General features: G+C 37.5%; 1 protein-coding gene across 3 annotated transcripts; it reads left to right on the forward strand.

Annotated features, from left to right (window-relative positions):
* The first annotated feature begins 387 nt into the window (after positions 1-387).
* LOC134651831 (glutamate receptor ionotropic, kainate 2) lies at positions 388-26,987 on the forward strand. 3 transcript variants are annotated; one of them, XM_063506946.1, is made up of 19 exons: positions 388-695; positions 8,300-8,376; positions 9,806-9,961; positions 11,046-11,230; positions 11,734-11,891; positions 12,657-12,798; positions 13,106-13,273; positions 13,936-13,956; positions 15,055-15,207; positions 17,287-17,505; positions 20,659-20,909; positions 21,007-21,186; positions 21,296-21,427; positions 22,006-22,143; positions 23,001-23,199; positions 23,866-24,097; positions 24,487-24,602; positions 25,311-25,466; positions 26,655-26,987. In XM_063506946.1, the coding sequence occupies exons 2-19, from the start codon at positions 8,301-8,303 to the stop codon at positions 26,802-26,804; spliced, it is 2,832 nt and encodes a 943-aa protein (XP_063363016.1). In that variant the 5' UTR covers positions 388-695; position 8,300; the 3' UTR covers positions 26,805-26,987. The 3 variants fall into 3 exon arrangements, with proteins under 3 accessions (XP_063363016.1, XP_063363018.1, XP_063363017.1); XM_063506948.1 differs by lacking the exon at positions 22,006-22,143; XM_063506947.1 differs by lacking the exon at positions 21,296-21,427 and having other exon boundaries at positions 26,655-26,986.
* The last annotated feature ends 79 nt before the right edge of the window (positions 26,988-27,066 follow it).

Below are 27,066 nucleotides of genomic sequence, written 5' to 3' on the forward strand. Positions count from 1 at the left end.
ATCTCGGTCACTGAGAGCCGTACACTGTTCTCGTAGTCCTTTGTACTCCATCTCGTTTTAACACAAAGTCAACGTAGGTAGCCTAAAAAATTCTGCTGGCCATGAATTCAGGTCGCTAAAATATGCGGAATTTGTTTTGAATGCATTTTATAATCTATTTACAGTAATTGTAAAACATTGAATTTATTTAACAAATTTATCTTAATTACTGCGGATGCTAGGGAATGGCTATCAAAGTTAGACCTTAAACTATAGACGTACACATAATGTTAATGTTATCTTTGTAAATATGATTTTTGTATTTCTTCATCAATAAGGCCATACGATAATAATAATCTTTTTTAAATATCTTTACCGATATTATACAGGACCGTACGTACTATGTTAATTTTGAAATAATATTTAGTTCCCATGGATGGTGCGCTATAGAGCGTAGGGATCGTACGCTTGCGCGCTAAGGCTTCAGCCCCCGCCCGCCCAGCCAACGCCAGACCTCGCGCGCGGGCGGCCGCCCCACACTGGCCCCGAGCGCCCATGAATCGATACCTAACTATCGAGTGCCAGTGCCAAAACACTCAACGATTCCTCAAAATTCTCAACTGACATTAAAAGGATTCTGCCATAATGACAACGAATTATTTTTAATTTTTTTTACTGTGACCAGTGCGTGTTTACAAGTGTTTGCCGAGTTTTAAGTGAGTATTGTTGTAATTAATGGCATTTGTTTTCAATTTTGAGATCATATTTGATTCTATTAGACTTATCTCTGAATGAAAAATATAAGGGATGATGCTAACGACAAGATGCCGTGACGTATGTTGGTACATTTATAAAACAAGATCCGAATTCATTTGAATTATTGTCTAATTGTCAATATTTTCTATATATTTAAATATTTTACCGTTTTTTAATACTTGTGAATCCTTAGCTTTTGTACTAATATTAACCTAGAGTCCTAGATAATGATAATATTAATAAACAACATGTGTGCTTAGTATTAATAATATTAACACACCAAATTTATGATCACCAAATCTAACGGTTTGAGAATACCAATTAAACTAGAAATCATATTTTAATTTACAAAATATAACGTTTATAGACAAATCAGAAATCACGCAACTTCTGAAACTGATATTCGTTTGTTTCAACTGTCATTAGTAACGAACTTTTATATGAATTTGAAATTAATTGATGACGCGTTCGTTTTATTGTTAATTCAAGGCAGTTTAAGCGGGAAAATAGAAGAACAATTGATTTGTTTATGTATTGTTGCAAGGTTATTCGTTAGGTACATATAATAAAAAGGTTCAGCTGCTCAATAATCAACATACACCCTTATACGCCTTGACAATAGAGTTGCATTTAGTTATTAGTGAATACCCTGTTCGAATCGTTTTATGAAGGCAACTGTCATACTTAGGGTCGGTTGCACCAAACTGTAAGTCATCGTTAAAGAGTTCGCTAAATTTTTATGTATGGAAAGTTTGATAGTAAAGCGCCGGGGCGCGCCGGCTGACGCTGATCAGTCTGTCAAATGTGGTTGGTGCAACTGGCCCTTAATCTTAAGCATACTGCCCCATTTAATCGACAAACTGGAACACGGGCGAATAATTAAGGAGAGGAATAGAATCTACGTTTTAATTTTTCGCCCGTGTTACAGGCCACACGCTGTATACATGCCTGACTGAATGTTAGGATCTGGAATACCTAGATGTTATTTAGGTAAATAAAAGCTAGTACCTATATGATATATAATAGCAGAGAATATGGTACAGTGGCCGCAGAAGTTATGCTCGTTTCATAATATGTTATGGTGATAAAAATGGCTGATAAAAACTTCGCATAATAAAAATAGATTAACATAAGCTCTTCCCAACTTACGAAGTTGTGTGTGGTATATGTACCTAGCATCTCTTCATACAATTTATTTACATTAACACCTTAGCAGCGTTTTCAGTTAAAAAATCACTTTGTATCATATGTTACAATATAGTATCAATAATAAGGATAATACAAACATGACTATTTATTTCATTGTTTTGCAAATGACTTCGATTTGGGTTCCACCAGTCATTCACAGATCCTGGCTAGGGCTCCCTTTGCACGGGTCAAAAAGGTTTGTGCCCAATAGCTCACAGACCACCTCCCACAGATTACGCATGCATGCATGTGGGTCGTTAACGAAAGCTTGTATCACCACGCATAACAACCTCATGTTATAATACACTAGCGACCCGCCCCGGCTTCGCACGGGTACAAATTATACATAAACCTTCCTCTTGAATCACCTATTAAAAAAAACAAATCAAAATCCGTTGCGTAGTTTTAAAGATCTAAGCATACATAGGGACAGACAGACAGCGGGAAGCGACTTTGTTTTATTCTATGTAGTGATAGTGATTCGGAAAGTTATTCTAACGTATCTATATGTAGCGAGCGACCCAGCAGCGTGTTATTGCGCTACAATAAGAATCTCTAATACCTATATGTCTCTAAGCGATGCGCCGTCTAGAAGGTGACTGGGTAGGTAATCTGTGGTTGTGCCCGACGTAGATTGATGACCGTACTATTACCAACGTACGTGTCGTTACCACCGAGAATAACAATCTCGTTTCCGTAATGAAAACAACAGTTCTCTTTATGTCCTGAACTGAATATTTTCTTAAATTACTTTCAGAGGCTGAGCTTTTTATTTCGCTATAATAAAAGTACCTACCTACCTACATGCTAAATCGTTGTCAATTTTTTCAGTAAGGATAGAAAGGTTGTATTATGATCTCTTGTAAGGTGATTACTGCACTTTACAAGGGCCACGTGGGGCTACCTGGCGTTGACGCCAGAATGGTGATTAAACTCGTATCAAGATTAATTCTTCATTATTCGCACACTTCCATATTAGTTTACTGTAGGTATAATAAGCTATCAGTATTAGTGTAAGGCCTGAGTGGACGCTGGAAGCGGAGCGTTCGGCGGGGCGTGCAGCGTGGCGTCGGGCTCACAAGTAATTTGAGCAGCGTGCACTAAGGCCGCTCCTATACGCTTGCATTTGTTTAACATGCACGCCGCACGCCCCGCCCCGCTGCACGCCCAACTCGAGCATCCACTCAGGCCTTACACTTACACTTTAAACAACATTAATGGGCAAAAATAAAGAAATTAATCACGACCCGATGTCACCAAGATGGCGGTCGACAAGAAGCCACCAAATTAACTAGAAAGACTGTAAACTGACGGGAGCTTGCTTGCTGTTTTACGGTGACATGACGGATTGGTACATCAATCCAACGAAAATTGCAAGAAAATTAAATCTATCTGTCCTCAGTGAACATCCGTCCTGTCCGCTATTGCGACATAGCAATTTCGATTTTCGAAGCTACGCTTACGAGATATGGCCAGTGAGAAATAGGCTTTATTATATTAACTTACATTTAAAGACGGGTCTATCGCGAAATTTATTTTATTGCCTTTATTTACCGACGTTTCGGCACAGGTTCCACTGGTCGTGGTCGAGGCTAACTGATGTCCCAGCAAAATGTCAAAACAGAGATTTGTGCAGCTACCCGACGAAAAGTGTATGAGGGAAAAAGTTTGGGGTAGACATCAGATTTTCAAACCACCCACTACAGCTTTACAGGCTTTATTAAACCTAAAGAGCTGGGCTCAGAAAACCATTATTCAACAGACTAATTTTAAAATGAGATGAAATTAATACTAATCTGTAAGTTCGAACCGGCCTCCTAACCTAGCGATAGTACATTATTCTATATAAAAACAATCGTAACCAAGCGAAAAGAGGGTTAAGATTTATGTCTCTCTTTATGCCTCTCGCGTGCTTGGGTTTGTATAAAAATGACAGACTTAGACTTAGTGTAAGGCCTGAGTGGACGCTCGAAGCGGAGCGTTCGGCGGGGCGTGCAGCGTGGCGTCGGGCTCACAAGTAATTTGAGCAGCGTGCACTAAGGCCGCTCCTATACGCTTGCATTTGTTTAACATGCACGCCGCACGCCCCGCCCCGCTGCACGCCCAACTCGAGCGTCCACTCAGGCCTTACACTTAGGGACTCGACTATCCCCTGACAGAAACAAAACTACTCATTGAACCATAATTATCGAAGTTATCGTGTTTTATAGACATTTACACGGGCTATTTTTTTTCAACAATGAGCCAAATTGAGCGAGGTGAAGATGTAGGTCATACTGAGCAATTTTAACTATAATCAACCCTGAAAACGCGTAAAACATTTTGGCTCTCCCATAGAAAACATCAACATCTGATCAGACAAAAATGAATGAAACCGCGATGTCGTGGTTTCTCCCATGGTAAAATATGCTCAAGTATGAACTATACATATATTCATATAGCAGAATATGGCTAAGGGTTGAAAAAACACCCTGTAAATGATAAATGAGGGTTCCGGGGAAATTGCTCGTATAAAAACTATAGGCGTTCGATTATTACGAAAGATAAAACATGGCATAGTGAACTTTTTAATGAAACATAGTTTTATCAACCTGAAAACAAACACGATATATACAGTGGTATTACTAAACGAAATTAAAAACTAGCTTAAATCTAAAATAGGCCCTTGAGGCATTGTACCAAGGATGCTGGCGACATTTCCTCGCGGACCGCGGTATCGTAACGCATATTATTATTATTTCGTTTTAGACTGGCAGCTGATGTTGATAAGCACGATTTCACTGCTTAGTTAGATGGTTTGTCAAGTCTATTTTACTAGCTATTATTTAACTTGCAATGTAAGTATGTATCTAACTACAATCCCATAAACTAAACGGTTTCAGAGATCTGTCTCTCTACGAAATTGAAATTAAATAGATTTTTTTAAATTTATTTATACTTATATCTGGGGGCACGGTAGTGCCCCCGCCAAGACGAGCAAAACGAAGCGCAAGGGCACTACCTACCTTTTCTCGAAGCGCTTCGTCGTTTTTTTGAACCCTCTTAACTTGGGTTTGGATTATACCAGATAAACAAAACTCTCGGGATATGATGTCAATAGTGGACTTATTGAGCATAAAAAATTTCAATTGCATAGCTCTTATACTTTGGATTTTATTAATGTCTAAAAAACCCCGATTTCGTCACTGACTCATTCACTCACTGTTGATCATCAAAACCTCTAGGGTACTTCCTGAAGTCCTAGGAAGCTGAAATTTGGTATGTGAGATAGTATTAGTCCACAAATAACAAAATAATTCAAAAACATGAAATTATTAGCCTCTAAGGGGGTGAAAAGGGGGGTGGAATTTTGTATGGGAAATCGATAACCGAGGAACCGATTTCGTTGAAATTTGGTATGTAGATAGTTATTGTTATGGGGAAGGATATAAAATAGTTTCAACCCCAAAATCACCCCGTAAGGGTGAAAAGGGGTGGAAAAAGGCGTTAGGGGAAAAAGGGGGTTAAAGTTTGTATGGGGAATCAGTAAAAAGCAGATTGTATATAAAAGATGCCCCCCAAGTATACGTATTTCAGGATTTTAAAATAGTAAATCACCCGCAACCCTTTAAATCAGAAGATTGTCATACTCATAAGCAACTTACAAAAAGATGTGAAATCCCACCAAAAACATTTTCATGTAAAATGTTGCCAAGACGAAACCATAAGGCTCGCACTGACAAAAAGTTATCAGATATCTTGTAGAGCCAAGCTTCTAACTCTACAGGCCCTACCTTCACAGACTCTACACCTTAGTCAAAATATGTGGCTTGGCCGTTTCATTATTACAAGAACTATTTTATAATAAAAAATAATGAATAGTGAATACATATTTCACCTTACGCCCATGTGACGAAGCGGTCAAGCCACATATTTTGACTAAGGTGTAGAGTCTGTCAAGGTAGGGCCTGTAGAGTTAGAAGCTTGGCTCTACAAGATATCTGATAACTTTTTGTCAGTGCGAGCCTTATGGTTTCGTCTTGGCAACATTTTACATGAAAATGTTTTTGGTTGGATTCATATTTACGCTTAGTTTTTATGCAATTACCTCTTAAACTAATTTTACTGATTGAAATATTATATTATTTCACTGTCACCGACAAGTGACAGCTGTCAGGGCTGTTCTAGATACGGCAATTGCCGCAATGTTGCAGTGTATTAATAGTTTAGTTTAATTTTTATGTTTAGGTATAGTTATAGTTCTAGTTTTTAATTAGTTAGTTAATTAAAGCATAGCCGCCTCGTCGCCGAACGGCGTACGGCTGGGTCACAACGGAAGAACAGCGCTGGCTTTGCCAGCTACATGCTGAGTTGTGACCCTTTTATGGCATTTGCCGGTGCATTTGCTCTTTGTTATATATACATTTGTATATTTGTCAACAAGTTTTTGTCATCTGTGTTTGTCATAAATAAATGTATTTTCTTTCTTTCTTTCTTTCTTTCTATTTAAAATTACATAGTGTCATCAGTCCTTTAAATTACTTCTTCTTTAGTCACGTTCTTGAGACATGACTACGTATTCATGGACAAATAATGTGTAATAATTACCCTGTACAAGTAATGAGAAGCTCTTGAAATGCGCGAACGGTGGATGCTCAATTGCCCTACATTCCCCACCCGACCACAAGTATGCCGCGGCATTTCTAATTGATTTCATTGAGCACGTGCCGGAGTATTGTATAAGGTATTGCTTTTACGTAGTTGGAAGAAAAACGTAATGCAATGAATTTGATTCCTCTCTAGCGCTTCTATGCTATTTTAACTGACACGTCCAATAAAGTTGGGCGATAGTAGACGGGCGTTTTCTAAAATAGATATTGAACACCCGATTCTCCCAGATCCTGGTGTTTTTGGGTTCTTTAAACTCGGAATCACTAGCATATTCAATCCTGATGATAAAAAAAATTGTCCCAAAATTTTGTATGAAAATTGTACATTCCACTACGTCACGTTACATACAATACAAGTGAAAATTTTTCTCATACTAAAAACGTGACGTAATGGAATGGACATTTTGGGACATCTTTTTTTAATGGTAGGATGAGAGTGCTGTTGATTCTGAGTAGAATGAGCCCAAGAATGTCCAGATTTGAAAGAATGGGTTTTCGATATTTATTTTAGAAAAAGCCCAGACCAAGACAGGCAAAACTCTATTCATGGATCTGTTAATGTTGATTTGCCATCCCACCATTTTCTACTGACAAAACTAGTTTGTACGACTGTAATTATTATATCACTGGGGACTCTGTGTTATAAATTCCCCCCTTTTGTCTTTGAGTTCTTCACTGAGTTGTATGCCTAAGTATTCATATAAAATTTACAGACATATTTCTTTGTCTGTCAGACAAATAAAGGATGACTCACGTTAGACCGCGCCGTAACCGGGCCGTGTCCGGGCCGGAGCTTCCAGCGCTTACTTTTCTATGACAGATGGTGATCACGTGGTTCTTTCCATAGAAAACGAAGCTCCTGAAGCTCCGGCCCGGACACGGCCCGGTCTAAGGTGAGTCATCCTTAAATGTATCTCCCTCAAAAGGCCCTGAACAAAATTGTCCAATTTTAACATCACCATGGCACATTTAATATAATTATTTTACCCCTCGCGTGGCATATTATGGTTTTATTGGAGAAATTTTCGTGGTCTTTGATCATTCGCCTTTTAAGGAAATAGGACGCATTATTTTCTACTTCGTTATAGCTGTGTTTAATGTTTAATAAACATTAAACACACCATAATATGCATTGTACGAATATTAACCTACAGACATTAAGCTGATGTATGAAAGTAGTTAGTAAATATACCTAATATGAGGTGTGTGGCAGTGGCATTGTCACACCACACGTGATTAGTTGCGCGGTTAGGTCTTACTCGTTCCTTAGATATCATCGAGATTAATTGTTATTATAAGCACACACATGAATTGTATAGGACACAGGATTTTCGAAACACTCTTCGCAAACTGGCTCGTTTGCATTAGTGTAAGGCCTGAGTGGACGCTCGAGTTGGGCGTGCAGCGGGGCGGGGCGTGCGGCGTGCATGTTAAACAAATGCAAACGTATAGGACCGGCCTTAGTGCACGCTGCTCAAATTACTTGTGAGCCCGACGCCACGCTGCACGCCCCGCCGAACTCTCCGCTTCGAGCGTCCACTCAGGCCTTACACTTAGGCATTTTTTAGACAAATACCTAAATCTAAATTATGTATATTTCCAACCGATATCATGGTCTGATTTATGTGTTGTCTAAATTAGCCGTTGCCCTCTAAAAGTTAGGTCGTGTTGACCAAAACTATGCGCAAAATGGCGAAATTGAAAAAGTTATTACTTTTTTGTTTCAGGATGAGAGGAGCCAAGGCAATTTATCTCATCCTATTTTTTGGTCACCTCTCTGCGTTGCCAGATACGATAAGGATTGGTAAGGATATTATTTATTTATTTATTTAAACTTTATTGCACGATAACATTTGTACAAATGGCGGACTTAATGCCTTAAGGCATTCTCTACCAGTCAACCAATGGGTCAAACAGAAAACTTATACTTAGTGCAGGATTGTAGACAAAGAGAAGAAATATTACGTATTGACTTGGATATTTCTAGCACGTACCTACTGTACTGTGTACTGTGTTGTTTATTTCATACCGGGTGCCTCTTTCTAAGGGTTTTTATCGATCCCAATCATGACTATACCTAAGTAAGAATTGATTCTACTTCTCGAACTAAACTTCTTAGAATCTGTAACTTTCTAATATTTAAACAGCGACTACACCTACCTACCAGAATTATTAGAATAAAATACCCATTGTTAAATTGTTGGCAATTGTAGTGGAATTTATTCATTAACTGCCGATAGTAACTATCTATTAATTTGAAAAAAAAAGCAATATATATACCTCTATTACCTATCAATCAAGATGTCAGGCTGTTGTAAAATACGTGGGTCAGACTAACAATACTTTATTCATAATTATTACTTCGAGAAATATAATTAATCCTTTTATTTAAACACCCAAAAGTAGATTGTGACATTCATGAAAGACTGTGAAACCGAATAATAACACAATTTTTTTTATAATAGTGAAAATACCTTCAGAACTTTAACTTTAAAGTTATTTGTCACGATAAATCGAATAGGTATGAAAATAATTAAATGTCAATTCAAGCTAAGTTTGTACATAACACCAATTCTACATTCTCTCAACAATTTAACAGAAAATTAAGAATTGTAAGTACTTACGGATAAAGTGAAATAACTTCAGAGCTAACGATATAATTAGAAGACCCGAGAACGAATACAACCTACTGTTAAATTGATTCTTGGAACTTTCTCGCTTGGAAGGTAATTTTCTAATTATTAAATTCGAGTAAGTACCTAATAAAGGTGTTTAGACGTATCGTGATCGTTGACGCTGACATCTGCAACAATTAGGTATAATTATGCTGAGACGGGACTGAATTGCGTCTCGTCTGATAATATTTATTTATTATTGTTAAAAACCTATTATTGATTTGTTAATTTCGCAATTAAGTAGTGAGCGATGTTAAATTGATATTAAATTGACATTTATTTACTTATGTAATTATTTGTAGGTATTGTAATTGGCTTAAAACTTTGGGCAAAGGTAAGTCAATCTGAGGGACGTTAGCAATGCGGTGAAACGAGATGATGTAACGCATTTTAACTGAATCCATTAGATGGCTCAGCGCATCAGCGCATAATTAAACCTACACGCAGCGCGCTTTAAGTATCTTTTTAAAAACAAAAAGCAAAGTGATGGCGCGGCGGGTCGCTATGTTACGTGCCTATTCATTAGGATTACGATCACGGTTAACCTATGTGTGACAGGTGGCCTGTTCCACCCTGAAGATGACAAGCAGGAGGTTGCGTTCCGCTACGCCGTGGAGCGCGTCAATGCGGACCGCGCTATTTTGCCGCGGGCTAAACTGCTGGCGCAAGTTGAGACCATCTCGCCGCAGGACAGTTTCCACGCTTCCAAGAGAGGTAAGTTAGAGTATTTACATATATATAACTCATTTTTGTGTGTCGTTAATTGCTCGACATGCTGATACCGAGTAGCTTCAGAGTCGTTTGAGTTAGCTATAGCAGCAGAAAACTGTTGTCAGATAAGGTAGGCGTTTTAATTTTTGTTCAATTATTGTAACAAAGAAAACTTAGAGTACAAGTAATTGCATTGCATACCTACAACAACAAATATCTATATAAGTTGAAAAGAAAAGAATGAGGGAAATACTCGTAATTGCTACACTCGACGTATAGAGTGGCCCTTAATATAACTCAGTAGTTATTATGACAAACGCCATTTAGAGACGAAATGTCCAAATATATTTTTCGTTTGAGGGTTAGTTTACTCGGATTTTTGCTAAAACGATTGGGATACGGTTAAACGAGTGATTCAATTTAAATCTTGGAGATATTTTTTCATTCGTTTTGGTGTTGGAAATTCGTTTACCGTAGAAATAAACTAGCTTTGAGCCAATATCTGTGTCTTATACATAAAGTATACTATTACGGTATTCAGCTCAGATTAAACAGGTATTCAGCACAGCAAAACAGTTCTAGAATAGTTTTGATATATATAAAGACCAGGTAAACCTACCAGCACTATCGCCTGTAGGTAAGCATCCAATTTAGCGAGATGGGTTGACGGGATGACAAACTCTTTCTTTTGAATACAAAGTAGCTCGGGGAACTTTTTAAGAGCCTATTTCTTATACAGACATTCCTGACTATTTACTCTTTTGCACAAAGTTATTTCGAGACATAAGCTCGTCCAAGAGCCAGATTATGAATAAATACATTTTCCGACACATAATACTTCAATAGGTATCTTCCGAGTTGTTTCACACATGTCGTCATATTTATATCAATTATATAATTTTTATCAAATATACATACCTAATATCAAGAGCGTGACGTCTGAGGCGTAGTATCTCATAAGTGATGGCAAATCATACATCCATCATCCAGTTTTCTAGAAACTGATCAGCTATTATTACGCATACATTCCAGAAAGCTAGAGCAATTTACATGTAACCTTAGACTGAAATTATATTCTTGCTCGCAGTATGTCACCTCCTCCGAAGCGGGGTGGCGGCCATCTTTGGCCCGCAAAGCGCCCCGGCAGCAGCGCATGTGCAGTCCATCTGCGACACCATGGAGCTGCCTCACCTGGAGACCCGATGGGATTATCGCACTCGCCGCGAGTCTTGTCTGGTCAACCTCTATCCACATCCTGCTGCCTTGAGCCGGGTATGTACCATCTATACATTACTGGGACACATGGAGCTGCCCCGCCTGACCAGGCGGCGTAGCACAGTCGCGTTTTTATCGCTTGTCACCATGCCTATCACGTTCTAACGAGTATGTAAGTGCGAAAGGGACGCGCATAGTGATAGACGATAAAAATGGAACCGTGCTGCGCCCGCTGGTGGGACTACCGCACGCACCGCGAGTCGTATCTCATCAACCTCTATTCTCATACTGCCTTGAGCCTGGTATACCTATATGTTACCGTAAAATTGTAAACACTTGTTAGTTTATAATCTCGCTAGTTAAATTATAAACTGACGGTAGGGAGGTTATAATCTAACCTAACCTAACCTACGTTAAATTGTAAACTAATGGGTTCACAATCTTATTGTGTCATATATACCACATTATGTATGCAACTTTGGAATCATGATTAGGCATTTTAATTGCAAGATAGCCGGACTTGATTTTTTTTTTCATTTAATTTTACTTGTTACTAACAGGCGTATGTGGACCTGGTACGAGCGTGGGGTTGGAAGTCGTTTACAATCGTCTATGAAAACAGCGACGGTTTAGTACGGCTTCAAGAGCTACTGAAAGCCCATGGACCCTTGGAGCTACCGGTTGCCGTGAGACAACTGCCGGACTCACATGACTACAGGTACGTAGCTTTTACCAACAGTTCATTTAAGGGGGTGTAAGTGTCGTAAGGGATAACTGAATCATTATTCATTCTCATCCATCAGATACCAAGGAAATTTTATATTCTGTTTTTGAGTATGGAACACTAAAATCTTTTGTACGTCAAAAACAAACAATTCATATACTTAGGTAACCAAATTACATGTTTAAATATTCGGGTAACATCATTAACTCCGTGAAATGCGAAATGAGTTAAGTAAATGTTGGAACTGTATTAGTTAAAAGTTTTATTACCTCGTGTCAAAGTTGCATTAATTCATTAAACAACTATTAGGTATTCCTCTTAAATTTCCGAGCATAATTTCATTGGTATAACGTCAAAGAAGTACAAATAAGTTTGGTACGCCAAAGAAGTATATGTACTTCTTTGACGTTAGGTATACCAATGAAATTATGCTCGTAAATGTATGAGAAATTCAAATGAAACGATTTTGGCATGGTTTTATATAGTATTCTGGGTAATTTTTGTGCAAATGATGTCAAATAATTGTTTGCTATTCTGCTGTTAAATACTTAAATGGTCTCTCGACTCGGATTTATGACTTTTTATTTATTTACCCATTATAAAAAATACGTATGTCAGGATCGTAGCAAGTGGAAATCTGTGGTCCCTGCCTACCCCTCCAGGAAATAGGCGTGATATGTATGAAAAATCTACAATCGCTTTTGATTACATGTAATATAATAATATACGAAATTTGAAGTCAATCGTTTATCCAACCAGGCCTCTACTAAAGCAAATCAAGAACTCGGCGGAGTCGCACATAGTGCTAGACTGTGCGACGGACAGGATTCGAGATGTCTTACAGCAAGCACAGCAGATCGGGATGATGTCAGACTACCACAGCTATCTCATCACCTCTCTGGTAATATTGCTGTATACTAACACAATACCTTCGGGTTACCTAACTTAATACTCCACACTCTCGAGTCTTGAAGTATACCTATATAAAAAGAAACATCGTTTTGCTCATGTGACATTTTCAAGAAGCATTAAAGGAAAAATCTCGCCCACTCAGCGCTACTTAACACTGGCGGCCGGATAGCTGACACTTAATTAAAAACTGTTATTCTAAGCACTTCTTAAAAATTGCAACGACGAGTATAATCCTCACATAGAAAGTATGTGAATGTGCCGCTTAAAAATGTTGATACATCTAATTTTTTTAACAGGACTTACATAGCGTTGATTTAGAAGAATTCAAGTACGGTGGAACTAATATAACCTCACTGAGATTGCTAGACCCCGAGAGGGCGGACGTGCAGAGAGTAGTCAGAGACTGGGTCTATGATGAGGCAAGGAAAGGAAGGAAATTGCAACTAGGACATACCTCTGCTAAGGTACATTTCAAATTGTTTACTAGAACACAAATTAAATAATAGATACTGCCCTACCAAATAGAATAAGTCATTGAAATGTCAGTTAGAATTTGAAATTTGCTATGAGATAATACTGTAATCAATAAAATTGAATGAGTTTTCCATAGTCTGTTATATAGGCAGAATCGCATCATGTTAATAAACATTTATATAACGCGTTGTCGTCAATCAATTTTCACGCAAATACAAACATAATTATAGTAATAATGTTATCAATCCGTCGTATTATACCAGATTTCATATTATTCAATTTCATTCCACTCACTACACTATCAATAGTCAATAATAAAGTCATAACCTGTAAGTGTAAGGCCTGAGTGGACGCTCGAGTTGGGCGTGCAGCGGGGCGGGGCGTGCGGCGTGCATGTTAAACAAATGCAAACGTATAGTAGCAGCCTTAGTGCACGCTGCTCAAATCACTTGTGAGCCCGACGCCACGCTGCACGCCCCGCCGAACGCTCCGCTTCGAGCGTCCACTCAGGCCTTACACTAAGGTATTTACTGCGAGTGTCTGGCCCGCAAATATCAAAGTTAACGGCGTAATACCAAATTATTGATCAATTCCTAAAATAGAGCAGACTAAACTTGTTTAGTATTAATGATATTACTTCTTCTGTTTACAGGAAAACATGACCTTTATAAAGGTGAGTATACCAGTTCACAAGATATTTATTTACTTTACTAACAAGTTAATTTGTTTGCCAACCTCAACTCTTCGAAATAATATAAAATTATCATTAATTCATTCATCAACTACAAATATCTCGAATTAAATGTACTTATAATAGGTAATTACCTTCGTCCGTAAACACACTTTTGTAAATTTTTTGACGTATTCATTTTGTAGAACCAGGATTTAATTCTGCTCTGTCTATTATACGAAAAGCCTAATAATAAATTCGAAATAGTTATTTTCGATACAAGTGCGAAAAAGAGGATCCGAGATTCGAAACGAGTGGCGATAAATTAAAACACGACCGAAGAGCGTGTGTATCGAACAACGTTTTACAGTACATATGGCACTTTAAAGTTTCGACATCGCACGAAAAGTGCTATTTTACGCACTAGTGCGGAAAAGTAGCCGGCATATGTACTGTAAAAATAATTAGCTTTATGGCGGTAGAATGATTATGTAACCAGTTCCCATCGCTATCAATAGTACCGGGTTCTTCTATGTCATCTAAAGATTTTTACAGTACATATGGGGCCATAAGTAGCCCCATATGTACTGTAAATAACTACTTACAGTACATACGGCCCTATTTTCCCGCACTAGTGCGTAAAATAGCACTTTTCGTGTGTAGGTATATCAAAAGTTTAAAGGGCCATAATATGGTACATAATATGGTATAATATGGTATATTATGTACCTACTGTAAAACTTTATACGATACACGTGCGAATAGGTAATTCGCAACTGGTGTCGATTTAAACACTCGTCGTGTTTTAATTTATCGCCACTCGTTTCGAATTTCCACTTTTCCGCACTTGTATCGTAAATAACTATTACAGTACATATGGCGCTAATTTACCGTCCTAGAGTGCGGTAACTAGCACTATACGTGCCTAAGTATGTCTAAAATTTAAAGGGCCATATGCACCTAATGTAAAACGTTTTACAATATACGTACGAAAAGGTAATTCGCAACTAGTGTCGGTTTAAAACTTCAGTCGTGTTTCAATTTATCGCCACTCGTTGGGAATTTTTCGCACTTGTATCGTAATGTACTATTTTTACACAGACGGAAACTGCGTTAATGTATGACGCCGTACATTTATTCGCGAAGGCCCTGCACGACCTGGACACGTCACAGCAAATCGACGTGCGACCTCTGTCGTGTGAAGCCGAAGACACATGGCCTCATGGCTACAGTCTCATCAATTATATGAAGATCGTGAGTATTTCTTCTGTATAATTTAATAAATTTTTTGTATCAATGAATCATATTAAATATACAGGTGTGAACAATGAACGTGAGACGCCTTTATTAGGTTTATTTGTAATCATTTTGCTGATTCAAATTTTCAGTTATAGGCTTTTTTTTTCGAACAGTATACGAGTATAACTATAAACGACTTAAAACATTAATAACAATCTTATTTCTAACTCGAACATTTCTTCGCGGGAATCAACTGTCAGTTCTCTAGCTTTTAAATTAGGAATTTATCCGATAACAATTGCAATGTTTTGTACTGGATCTCGTGTCTTTTCACCTTTCAGCAAAATAAATATTCATCTTCGCTATAAATGTAAAAAGTGGGGTAAAATAATGGCACGGTGTGCTTGTTAAAAGTAACTATTAAAACAAACTGCGCTGCGAGAAATGTATAATTAGCACCCGCAATTAAAGTTTGGCCACCTTCATTTCTCGTTCCGTCTGAATATTAGGCACCTAAATACCGAATAAAAGCCGACTAAACAGTGAGATTAAGCATCACTTAGAGTAAAATTAATTCAACATGCTTTCTGCCTCACTCATGTGCAGTATAAAGGAGACAGGATATGTAGTTCTCTTGTTTCGAGTTGAGAATGTAGGGCGGATTAGTGGGTACTAAGGATTAGTTGTCTGCATTGTTAGCGAGCTTAGCGACTGCCGGTGGTCCAACGGGGCTACTGGTCATTCATTACATACATTAAAGCTAGAACATAATACACTGAGCCTACTCATTATCTTATGGTTTATAATTATTACCGGGAAACACAAGTTTTATTGTGCCATCAAGGTTAAACAATTAAAAATAGCATAAATAATATTATCAAAGTATATCGTATAAAGCATTTCGGTGGCAAAATTAAAAATGCACTAATCCACCTTAAGTCTAACCTTAAGTCATTCCCGCCAGCTTGAGCCGCTTATGTTGATTGTATCTTTGCAAGTAATAATATAATCATATTTATAATCTTAACTATAAATCATGTTTTTATTTAGGTTCTTGTCAAAGATAAATCTTAATATCACCAAGTTGCTTGCGAGTTTACGACGTTCATTCATAAAACGGCCCCGTTAAAGCTGAACGTTATAAAATTAACTTTTCTCCTTATTATTATGACAGATCTGAAGTCGGAAAATTGTATTGCAATCTCTCTCTTTTCACTGTGAATATTGAGTTGAAAGACTTCGTTTAGTATTAAAGAGATAATATTAGTGCTTAATTTTACATTAAAAAATTCAACTGTTTCTTCTCCTAAGCCAATGGTTTACAACGTAATAATAACGTAATGCTTACCTAAGATCAATTGTTTTTGACCTTGTAATTAAGGCACTTGAAACAATGCTTTAAATTACCCAATAAAGTTCATAGTTACAAATGTAGACAACCGGCGGACAAGACACGCACAAAAACGTGAATTTGTCTTTGGCTTTGTCTAAACTAACTTCCTAGCAGCAGTCGACAACATTCGTTAGGGTAACATTCCATTTCTGACCGCAGCTGCACTACTGGTACTGAACGCGTCGCTGTTACTGTCAATTTCCATAGTAAAATGAACAGTAGTGCAGCTGCGGTTGGAAATGGACCGTCACCTTTAGAGGGCGTTTTTTTTAAGTTGTCCCCTACACTTTTTTTTTTAAATTTGGGATTTTTTTATGTTATTTCTACTCAAAATCACGAGCTCTTTCTATCCTAATAGGAGAAAAAAAGTGTCCTAAGGTTTTTATTTCCATTCCGTCATCATTTTTCATAGACTTTGTATGGCGGTCGCGGAATGGAAAGACCTAAAATGTACCTATGGAAATTTTGGGACACTTTTTTTCTCTTATTAGGATAGAAAGAGCTCGTGATTCTGAGTAGAAATAACATAAAAAACCCAAATTTGAAAAAAAAGTAGAGGGTACAACTTAAAAATAAAATGCCCTAGAACGGAATTCACATAAACGTGCAGCACGAACATAATCCAAAGTTCTCTCCGCAACTAAATAGTTGAACAGGCTGATTAGGCAAGTTTCACGACGCTCGTTTGTTTCAATACACAGGTAGAGATGAAGGGCTTAACTGGAGTTATAAAGTTTGACCATCAAGGATTCAGGAGCGACTTCACTCTCGACATAATAGAACTCACAAGGGACGGCCTCCAGAAAGCCGGTATTTGGAACTCATCAGAAGGCGTAAACTATACACGATCTTACGGCGAGAATCAGAAGCAGATTGTTGAGATCCTGCAAAACAAAACCCTAATAGTGACGACGATTTTGGTAAGCACGCACTGACATAAATCTCTTGGTAACATTTAAATACTCTCCTGAGTCCCACAAAACCTAAATTAGCGCACACAACACTTATACGAGGGTCGGTTGCACCAAACTGTTTGTCATCGTTAAGAAGTTTGCAAAATTTTATTGTATGGAAAGTTTCATAGTAAACCGCCGCGGCACGCCGGGTGATGATGATCAGTCTGTCAAGAGCGGATGGTGCAACTGGCACTTACTCGTACACTCTCTTGACTCACATAACGTGTAAATCACATCACAATGCATAAGTTGGTGAAACATTGTCGCTCATTTATATCTATTATTTTACATCACTATGTACTTATTGTACCTATTGTAAGGTCGGCCTCGGAAATCGATGTTGGCCTAAGAGGGGGCTAACGATAAATTTTAGTTCTTATATTGAATTTTTACACGTTTTGCAAATACCATGAAATAATTCACACGGAAACTAGATTATATTGGAAAATAAGTCGAAAAACCTTTATTTTTAATTTTATATCGTAACATTACATTGAGAGTTATTGAGGTGAAATGTTAAAACCCAAGAGGTAAATTCTAACTAAACAATTTGTTATGGTTTTGATCTTATAATGATACGACCTTGATGATCGTCTTTTTGATTGGCGCGCCATCTCACAGACGACTTTCACTTCATTTCGCTTGCAGCTATCACACGCACGGGGTTCCATGTTTCGTTCGGAGCGCCATATATCTTGTTTCCTTCTAATTCCCTAGCTTTACGCCCCCTCTTTAGTACATTATTAGTATTTGTCGAAGTCAGATTAAGTAGGTAAACGAGAAAATAAGTAGGCACCTAAAGTAAATCGCATTTGAATACAGGGTGGATTTTCTTTTTGGGTCAGTGAGGGCAGCTACCAGATCCCGTGCTGCTACGAGAAAACGGTCTTAGAAGACCTTCCCTCGATTTCAAATTAATGAAGATTGGCTTTTACAGATTTTGGAAAAAACATACAGGGTGATAAGATAAAAGATAAAAGATAGTTTATTCAAGTAGGCATAATTACAATGCGCTTATGAACGTCAAATAAAGCTAGGTAGACCGGCTCCAACCCTACACCTCTGCCCCGAGAAGATTTAAATCCCCCCTCAATTGGAGGAGGGTATCCCAATATGGGACCGGCAACAAACTCGGCGGGACACATCTTTTCAAAAATAATTACATCTTATAATTAACATGCATTACGAGAAAATAAGGGAAAAAATACAATTTAAATTACTATAGAATTCATGCAATTATACACATAAGGTGTAATAGAAATTTGATTTAGAAAATATACATATGTACATGGAATCATACAAAATCGTAGCTCTTTCAGAAAACATATCAAATTCTTACAAAAGGAAAAGAAAATAAAGTTATTAAAAGAAATGGGAAAACATATTATATAATTCTGATTGATTATTATTAATTACCAACATATAATATTTGATGTGCTTTCCTGCTTACCTGAGCTGTGTCACCTATAACTCTATACATAATACAATGTTTTTAATTGCTACTACTTTTTATTAGTTAGTTTCTGGTTTGGACCATGCATGTTTGTCTGTCAAGTAGTCCTCGACTCTGTAATAAGCTTTTAACATCAATGACTTTTTTAAGTAATTCTTAAGAGCTGGAAAGGGTAATCTTAAAGCATTCTCAGGTAACTTGTTATAAAAATGAATGCATTGCCCAACGAATGACTTTTGTACTTTACGGACACGAAACTTTCTGATAGCAAGCTTATTTCTATTTCTAGTGTTAAAGTTATGGACATCAGAATTCTTAGTGAAGGAGTCTAGATTCTTAATAACATAAATAATACTATCATATATGTATTGGGAAGCTACAGTTAAAATATTAATTTCTTTGAAAAGTTCTCTTAATGATTCACGCGCTCTTAAGTTATATATAGAACGAATGGCTCTCTTTTGTAAGACAAATATAGTCTGTATGTCAGCTGCTTTGCCCCAAACCAGAATACCATATGACATTACACTATGAAAATAACTATAATAAACAAGGCGAGCTGTTTCAACATTAGTCAGTTGTCTAATTCTCCTCACGGCGTAAGCGGCCGAACTTAATTTGTTAGCTAGTGTTCCGATATGAAATAGGTGCGAGAAATAGGTCATTTTTGATTAACTTTTTTTTTGATGCCAATCGATCCCATTCCTATTGAGGATCAAAAGCTTGTATGGAACAAAAAAAAAATTTCCGACTAGAAAAGCCACAAATCGAGGAAAACTTCTCCCATACAATTTGTATGAAAATTTAAACTTTTATTTTTCACATGCTATTTTAGTATGCCAATCGATTCCATTCCTATCCAGTATCAATAGTTTCCTAGGGGTCAACTTACGATAATGTACTAAAAAGCCACAAATTAATAAAAACTTTTTTCATACATTTACTATGGAGAAAACGTGAAATTTAATTCACATTTTTCTATCTGGCCAATCAGTCCTGTTACATTTAAGGACCATAATACTGTATGAAGACATTGCTGTAGGACTGATGGACGAGAAAGAAAATTGTGAATAAAATTTCACATTTTCTCCATAGTAAATGTATGAAAAAAGTTTTTATTAATTTGTGGCTTTTTAGTACATTATCGTAAGTTGACTCCTAGGAAACTATTGATACTGGATAGGAATGGAATCGATTGGCATACTAAAATAGCATGTGAAAAATAAAAGTTTAAATTTTGCATACAAATTGTATGGGAGAAGTTTTCCTCGATTTGTGGCTTTTCTAGCCGGAAATTTTTTTTGGTTCCATACAAGCTTTTGATCCTCAATAGGAATGGGATCGATTGGCATAAAAAAAAAAGTTTGCCAAAAATGGCCTTTTTCTCGCACCCTGTATGTTTTTTCCAAAATCTGTGAAAGCCAATCTTCATTAATTTGAAATCGAGGGAAGGTCTTCTAAGACCGTTTTCTCGTAGCGGCACGGGATCTGGTAGCTGCCCTCACTGACCCAAAAAGAAAATCCACCCTGTATATTAGAAAAATCACAAGATGCTACAGTGTAAAGCTAATTTTGAGGTCTACATATTACTACTTTTACATCAAAATATTACTTAAGTAGGTACATTATTTGCTTTCACATTTACATATTCAATATTTCCATAGAGTTCTCCATATTGTATGCGGAAGGAAGCAAGCGAGAAGTTGACAGGCAATGCGCAATTCGAAGGGTACGCAATCGATCTTATTCATGAGATATCTAAAATTCTGGGCTTCAATTACACATTCAAGCTCGCCCCTGATGGCAGATACGGCTCCTTCAATCGGGAGACTAAAGAATGGGATGGAATGATAAGAGAATTGTTAGAACAACGTGCTGACGTAGCCATTGCGGATCTAACTATTACATACGACAGGTACGTAATCGAACACTTATTTGGTTAAAAATATTTGGTACTTTATTCTCACAAAGAAAGCACACATTCTACTTTTTACAATCTTTTATTTTAACAGGGAGCAAGTGGTCGACTTTACAATGCCTTTCATGAACCTCGGAATTTCGGTTCTCTACCGCAAACCTATAAAACAACCACCGAACCTGTTTTCCTTCCTCTCGCCATTGTCTCTGGACGTCTGGATTTATATGGCCACCGCATACTTGGGTGTTTCAGTGTTACTGTTTATTTTGGCCAGGTACGTTCTTTCGTTCTTGCTAAAGCAAAGCCATTTAATATTTTGTGGAAAACCCCTCTCGTATAAAGTAACCCTCTTTTTATGTGTGCTAAATGCGCTAATCCAATAGGTTTACTCCGTACGAATGGCATCAAACGCGGTCGCCGGACGGAGAGAAAATGGAAAATATATTTTCACTCGCTAACTGTCTGTGGTTTGCCATTGGATCTCTAATGCAGCAGAGCTGTGACTTTTTACCCAAGTAAGATAAAGATAACTGATAGATGAATTGCGCAAAAGCGATTTTGAAAACATATTTGGCACTAAAATGTTTCAAATGTGGTTTTAGTGTCGCTGGAGAATAGTGACCTCAGCGAAATCAATACAGTCTGAATTACGAAAAGCTAGGACGGCCAAGAATGACTCGTCCTTTTTCGAGTACTGGTAGGAACATCGATAACATTTGGGTACTTTTTCCGTGCGATAGACAAAGCCCTTTTTTCCTAGAAAATACGCTCATACCATCAAAAAGAAAAGCGAAAGAAAGCTTTGTAATTTTTTGTCAAAGTTGTAAAATGTTAACATGAAAATTTTCTCTAAATCTGAAACTGTCAATAACTTGGCATTATGTCTTGAATCAATTAAATGTGTAATTTAGACTGATGCTTCAAGATATAACTTACCTACCTAATTACCTATTGACTATTTTATGATTTGGACATAATTTTGAACAAATAGCAGTTTTACGCCTCTGACAAATAAATGACGAATATGATGATGAGCAATTGATGGTGAGCGTGAGTAGTGGACAGTCATTAAATGGGCGGTATTTGGGCGCAGGTTCAGCCCGTACGAGTGGGACAGCCCGAGGAACTGTCTTGACGAGCCGCAGGTGCTGGAGAATCAATTCACTCTGTTGAACTCGCTGTGGTTCACTATCGGCTCCTTGATGCAGCAAGGTTCGGATATCGCACCGAAGTAAGTCCCATCTCCTACTAACGGTTGGCTACAATTCTGCACCCTCAGTTTTCAAGTTTCGTAAGTGGCGCAAAAGGTTTTTGAAGGCACTTTATTTGGTCCTATTCGGTAAAATTATCTAGCCGATAGCGCTAATCTTCATTCATCTTTGTAAATACGGAAATGTAGCCTTCGGTTACTACAAAGCTTGAATGAAGAACTCCTTTTCACTAATTAGTTTCAAAGCGACCGCAACCCTTTGTGAATTTCAAGCATCGGTAGTTACTGAGTAAGTAAACCTACACCGTCCGGTTTAAATAGAGATGTTTCGTAACTTTCGATGAGCGTTGAATTCACAATAGTTAGCTAATATGGTTTTGAGAATTTCGTTTTTGTATTCGGTATGGCTCTCCGATAACAGCTAGTACACCAGATAAGATTTATCTGTGCTTGTGTAGTATCCATAGCTTGCTGCATCAAAATTTAAAGTTAAGTCATAGATAAGTTTGAAGGATCTATGTTACAAGTATTTAAATTATTTTTTAAATTAATGTACTCTACAACCCATTGTCTTGTGAAATAATAAGTACATGTAACATCGATCTAAGAAGCTACTGATATTGATTGAGTTTTGAAATTGATTGTAGAAGACACACACAGTATTTAGTTGATTAAGCTACCTACAAAGATTTTCATTTGAAACTACATACCTATCACGAGTTATCAAATCACTACACTTTCAATTCAAGTAGATGCTCAACATGTTCAGACGTTAGTTTAGTGATTTCAGCTCCTATGAACACTAACGTAATTTGATGTAGCGGCACTTAGAAACTTGATAAATTAAACTAACTTTTGTTATCTGAATGTATTGCCAGAGCGGTTTCAACAAGAATGGTCGCTGGAATGTGGTGGTTCTTCACTTTGATCATGATATCATCGTATACCGCTAATTTGGCCGCTTTCCTTACCGTCGAGCGCATGGACTCGCCTATTGAGAGCGCGGAGGATCTCGCAAAACAGACAAAAATCAAGTATGGCGCTTTGAAAGGAGGCTCCACCGCTGCTTTCTTCAGGGTAAGATTATTTTTAGGCTACTCGTGTAAAAAATAAAGCTGTAGACAACAAAATTAAGTATTTTGCATAATAAATAACTTTTCTTAGTTACGCACCTATTCAAGCCGAGTGAAGAATGAGTACTCGTAGAAGCGAGCGTTAATGAAATGTAAACTAGAATTTGCGAAATTTGTTTTGGCGACGCTTCTTCAAATTTACGCGTCTTTGTTCTTTGAATGACTAGATGATGGATTCTTTAGATAAATAAAGTTAGTACTCTTTTAAGTAAATTAAATTTTCAAAGTGTTGATTAGAATATAAAGCCTAATCTAATACGATGATAAGGTACCTGGGCACAGTGGATTATAAGGTACCTTATATAAAAATCGTTCATAAATTTTCAGTTTCGGCCATAGTGCCGCAACTCAGATTTGATAGCCGCTATAGTTTGATTTTAAAACTAGTCCCGCATGACTCGTAAAAAAATCCGAAGGTACACAATTTTACGCGATGACACTAATATTTTTTGCTTAAAGCGTCGACAAATTCACTAATATGTTTTGCTTAAAGCGACGACAAATTTATTATAAAGAAATAAAATTTTATGATCAAGACGGCTGAGGATGAGGCTATACTTAATCTTATTTTGGTATTGCTGATTCCTATAATTTAATTTATATTCTACAGGATTCAAACTTCTCGACTTATCAGCGCATGTGGTCGTTTATGGAGTCTGCGAGGCCGTCAGTGTTCGCGACCACCAACAAAGAGGGCGAGGAGCGTGTGATGCGCGGAAAGGGCGCGTACGCGTATCTGATGGAGTCCACGACCATCGAGTACGTGGTCGAGCGCAACTGCGACCTGACGCAGGTCGGCGGTATGCTCGACTCCAAGGGCTACGGGATCGCGATGCCACCTAGTAAGTCTTTGTTCTAAATCGCCCTTATCTAATTAAATGCTGTGGTAAAATACATTTTTCGATACGAAACCCTAGTGTAATTTATGAAGTAACAAACAAGGACATAATTGGTTGACATCTGATGATGCCCATAACTTTGAAAAACATGTCATTTCGGCTCATGAAATTCCAAGAAGTTTTTAGCAAAAGTTTGCACTTATTCACTTTCATCGGTAGGTATTATTTTATGTCCGCTTATTACTTTTGCTGTCAAAAACTCTTGTAGGTACTATTTTTAGATAAATATTATTGGATTAATATGTTACATTTTACATCATATATTTGTTACGTTTCACTTAACACTTAACTGAAGCATGTTTGAAATTGAAGAATATGTTAACTTTGCTTAGATTCCCCATACCGCACTGCAATCAGTGGTGCTGTTTTAAAATTGCAAGAGGAAGGCAAATTGCATATATTGAAAACGAAATGGTGGAAAGAAAAAAGAGGGGGAGGATCCTGTAGGGTAAGTCGAGACGGTAACTAATATAAGTAAGTAAGTAAATAGGCTTTATTATTGGAATTCCACTACCAAATCCTTTGATTTGATAGTGGAATTCCAATAATAAAGCCTATTTACTTATACTTACTTACTTATTTTGTTTATACTGCAACTGCTTATTGGTGTAATTGCGTTTGTAGTTCTAATTAAGTAGATGCAGTTTACATATTACTTAGCTCGTCACCGGCGGAGAGTGCTCTTGCAGTTTGAAACTTGGTATCGAAGTTACAAACCCGTATAAACGTCCTTCCTAAACATTGACGTATAAACATCCTGGCAACGAGCCTGGTAAAACTATATTAATGTCCAGATTTTTGTGAGAACTTTGTGCATTTAGGTGAATTTCATGGTGATTTTAAGGCACAGAAAACAAAAATAAACTACTGTTTTTAGAGCTCCGTATTACAAAACTTTGTTCACGGAGCTCTTATGGGATCACTTAGATCTTGTTTTCTGTGTTTTACGGCCTTACCGTAGAGTATCGTACCGCAGAGCAATCATCCCCGCACAAGGAAGCGCTTGTTATTGCAAAACTGTTTTGGCTAATAAAGGTAAATGATAAGATTTTTTTGACGGCAACAAAAATATGAAACAGAACTCAAGTAAGACATGATGCCTAAAATATAGGAAGCTTAACAAGCTAGCTATATAACAAATCTATTTCATTCCTAGGATGAGACATCGAAGTCGTCATCGACAGCAAACGAGCTGGGTCTCGCTAACGTCGGCGGCGTGTTCGTGGTGCTGATGGGTGGCATGGGGGTGGCGTGTGTCATCGCAGTCTGCGAATTCGTGTGGAAGAGTCGCAAAGTTGCTGTGGACGAACGGGTGAGTTTACTCCGTACTTTATGGTAAAACATCAATAGTGCAACTGGGGAAGTAAATAGGTAAGTACTCGAAACTACAGCCATAGTACAGTAACACTACAGGTATTTTTTGAGGTGAGGAAAGTGACCAAACCTGAGATTGAAACTTGTCTTCGACATAGTAAATGGGTACATGGTACCTATTAATCGTCAGCATCGTGCAACTCCAGAAGTTATAAGCATCCAAAGTTTACAGAACAATGCTCAGGGCATTCCGAACTGTGGAAATAATACACAAAAGCACCATTAAGTTAGACTTCGCATTGCGAGTCAATTAGGTTACAAATAGGTTATTTGTAACAAGCACGTTACAAGTATGTGTGTTCTAATTTTACGTTATTAATGTTAAAACAACCATTTACGACTTATATGGAATGAGGTTAATATTAGGGCCCTATCCTCATCACAGGAATAAAATTGTGATGTTACGTTTGATTAACTGATAGGCAAAGTAAGAGTAATTTATTTTTTGGCTAATTACCTTCTGTTTCTGTAGAAACCGAACCAGTTTCAGATTTTTTTACTTTAACCTATAATATCGTCAGCGTCGTAAAATATCAAGATCTGTATGGATGCGTCTAAATCAGGCCAAGCCTATCTTTGTATTATACTGACAATGATAATGAACTGTCAGTGTCATGTGCACATGTGATTATGAACTTATCAACATGTTTGTTTACTTTAGTTCTACCTTTTTACATTATTTTTCATCGTTAACTTTATTTTGTTTTAGGTTTACTTTTAGTCAGCACATGGGTAAATCTTTACGATTTAATAATGGTCTTTGGCTAGCATCTTCTGTGTTTGTGACACCAGTAGAGTAGATAAATTTATGTATAAACTTGACAGCCAGACATGGGTAGCATAGCACGTTCAACAGGTAATTTTTGAACAGCACGCACTAAATTAGTATTAAATTAGTAGGGTATGCAGCCGTGGTTAACGCTATTTAAGATATAGTAGTAAGAGTATAGTAGTAAGTAAGATCTGATAATACTTAATTTTTCCTAATGCCTCCAATAACACTATTTATTTGTTTTCCTAATGCCGCCGTACATCGGAACTACAGAAAGAAGAGGTACAATTTTTCTAACTAAGAATTAGTTTTTTCTAATAAATATTAAACTGTACCGTGGCTTTGTGTGGTCAGGCCTCACTGTGTTCGGAAATGGCCTCGGAGCTGCGATCGGCGCTCAAGTGTCCTAGCGGCGCGGCGGGGGGCAACTCCTCAGGGCCAAGGGATGGGGCCTCCTCTCCATATCTGCACTATGGCTTTAGCACCAAGACCCAGCTTCACTAGCGGCCAACATCCGCCTCCTCATCCCCGAGCGATGTGTAGGCGACTAAGGACATGTGAGAGTGACTGTGACCACCTGATGAGCTAGCACCGGCCTAGTGTGACAAATAATTCCTTTCTTACTAGCAAGTGTAAGAGGGCATGCTTTATCGACACAAATACGATGCTATTTCGTCTGAACCTTGTAAATATCTAACTCACAGAACATATTAAAAAGGTTAGAACGGCTATTGCGCGCTGGGCTTTTTGTAAAATAAATATCGAA

This window comes from Cydia amplana, chromosome 10 (assembly GCF_948474715.1).
Source record: "Cydia amplana chromosome 10, ilCydAmpl1.1, whole genome shotgun sequence".
In the NCBI taxonomy this organism is placed as follows: domain Eukaryota; kingdom Metazoa; phylum Arthropoda; class Insecta; order Lepidoptera; family Tortricidae; genus Cydia; species Cydia amplana.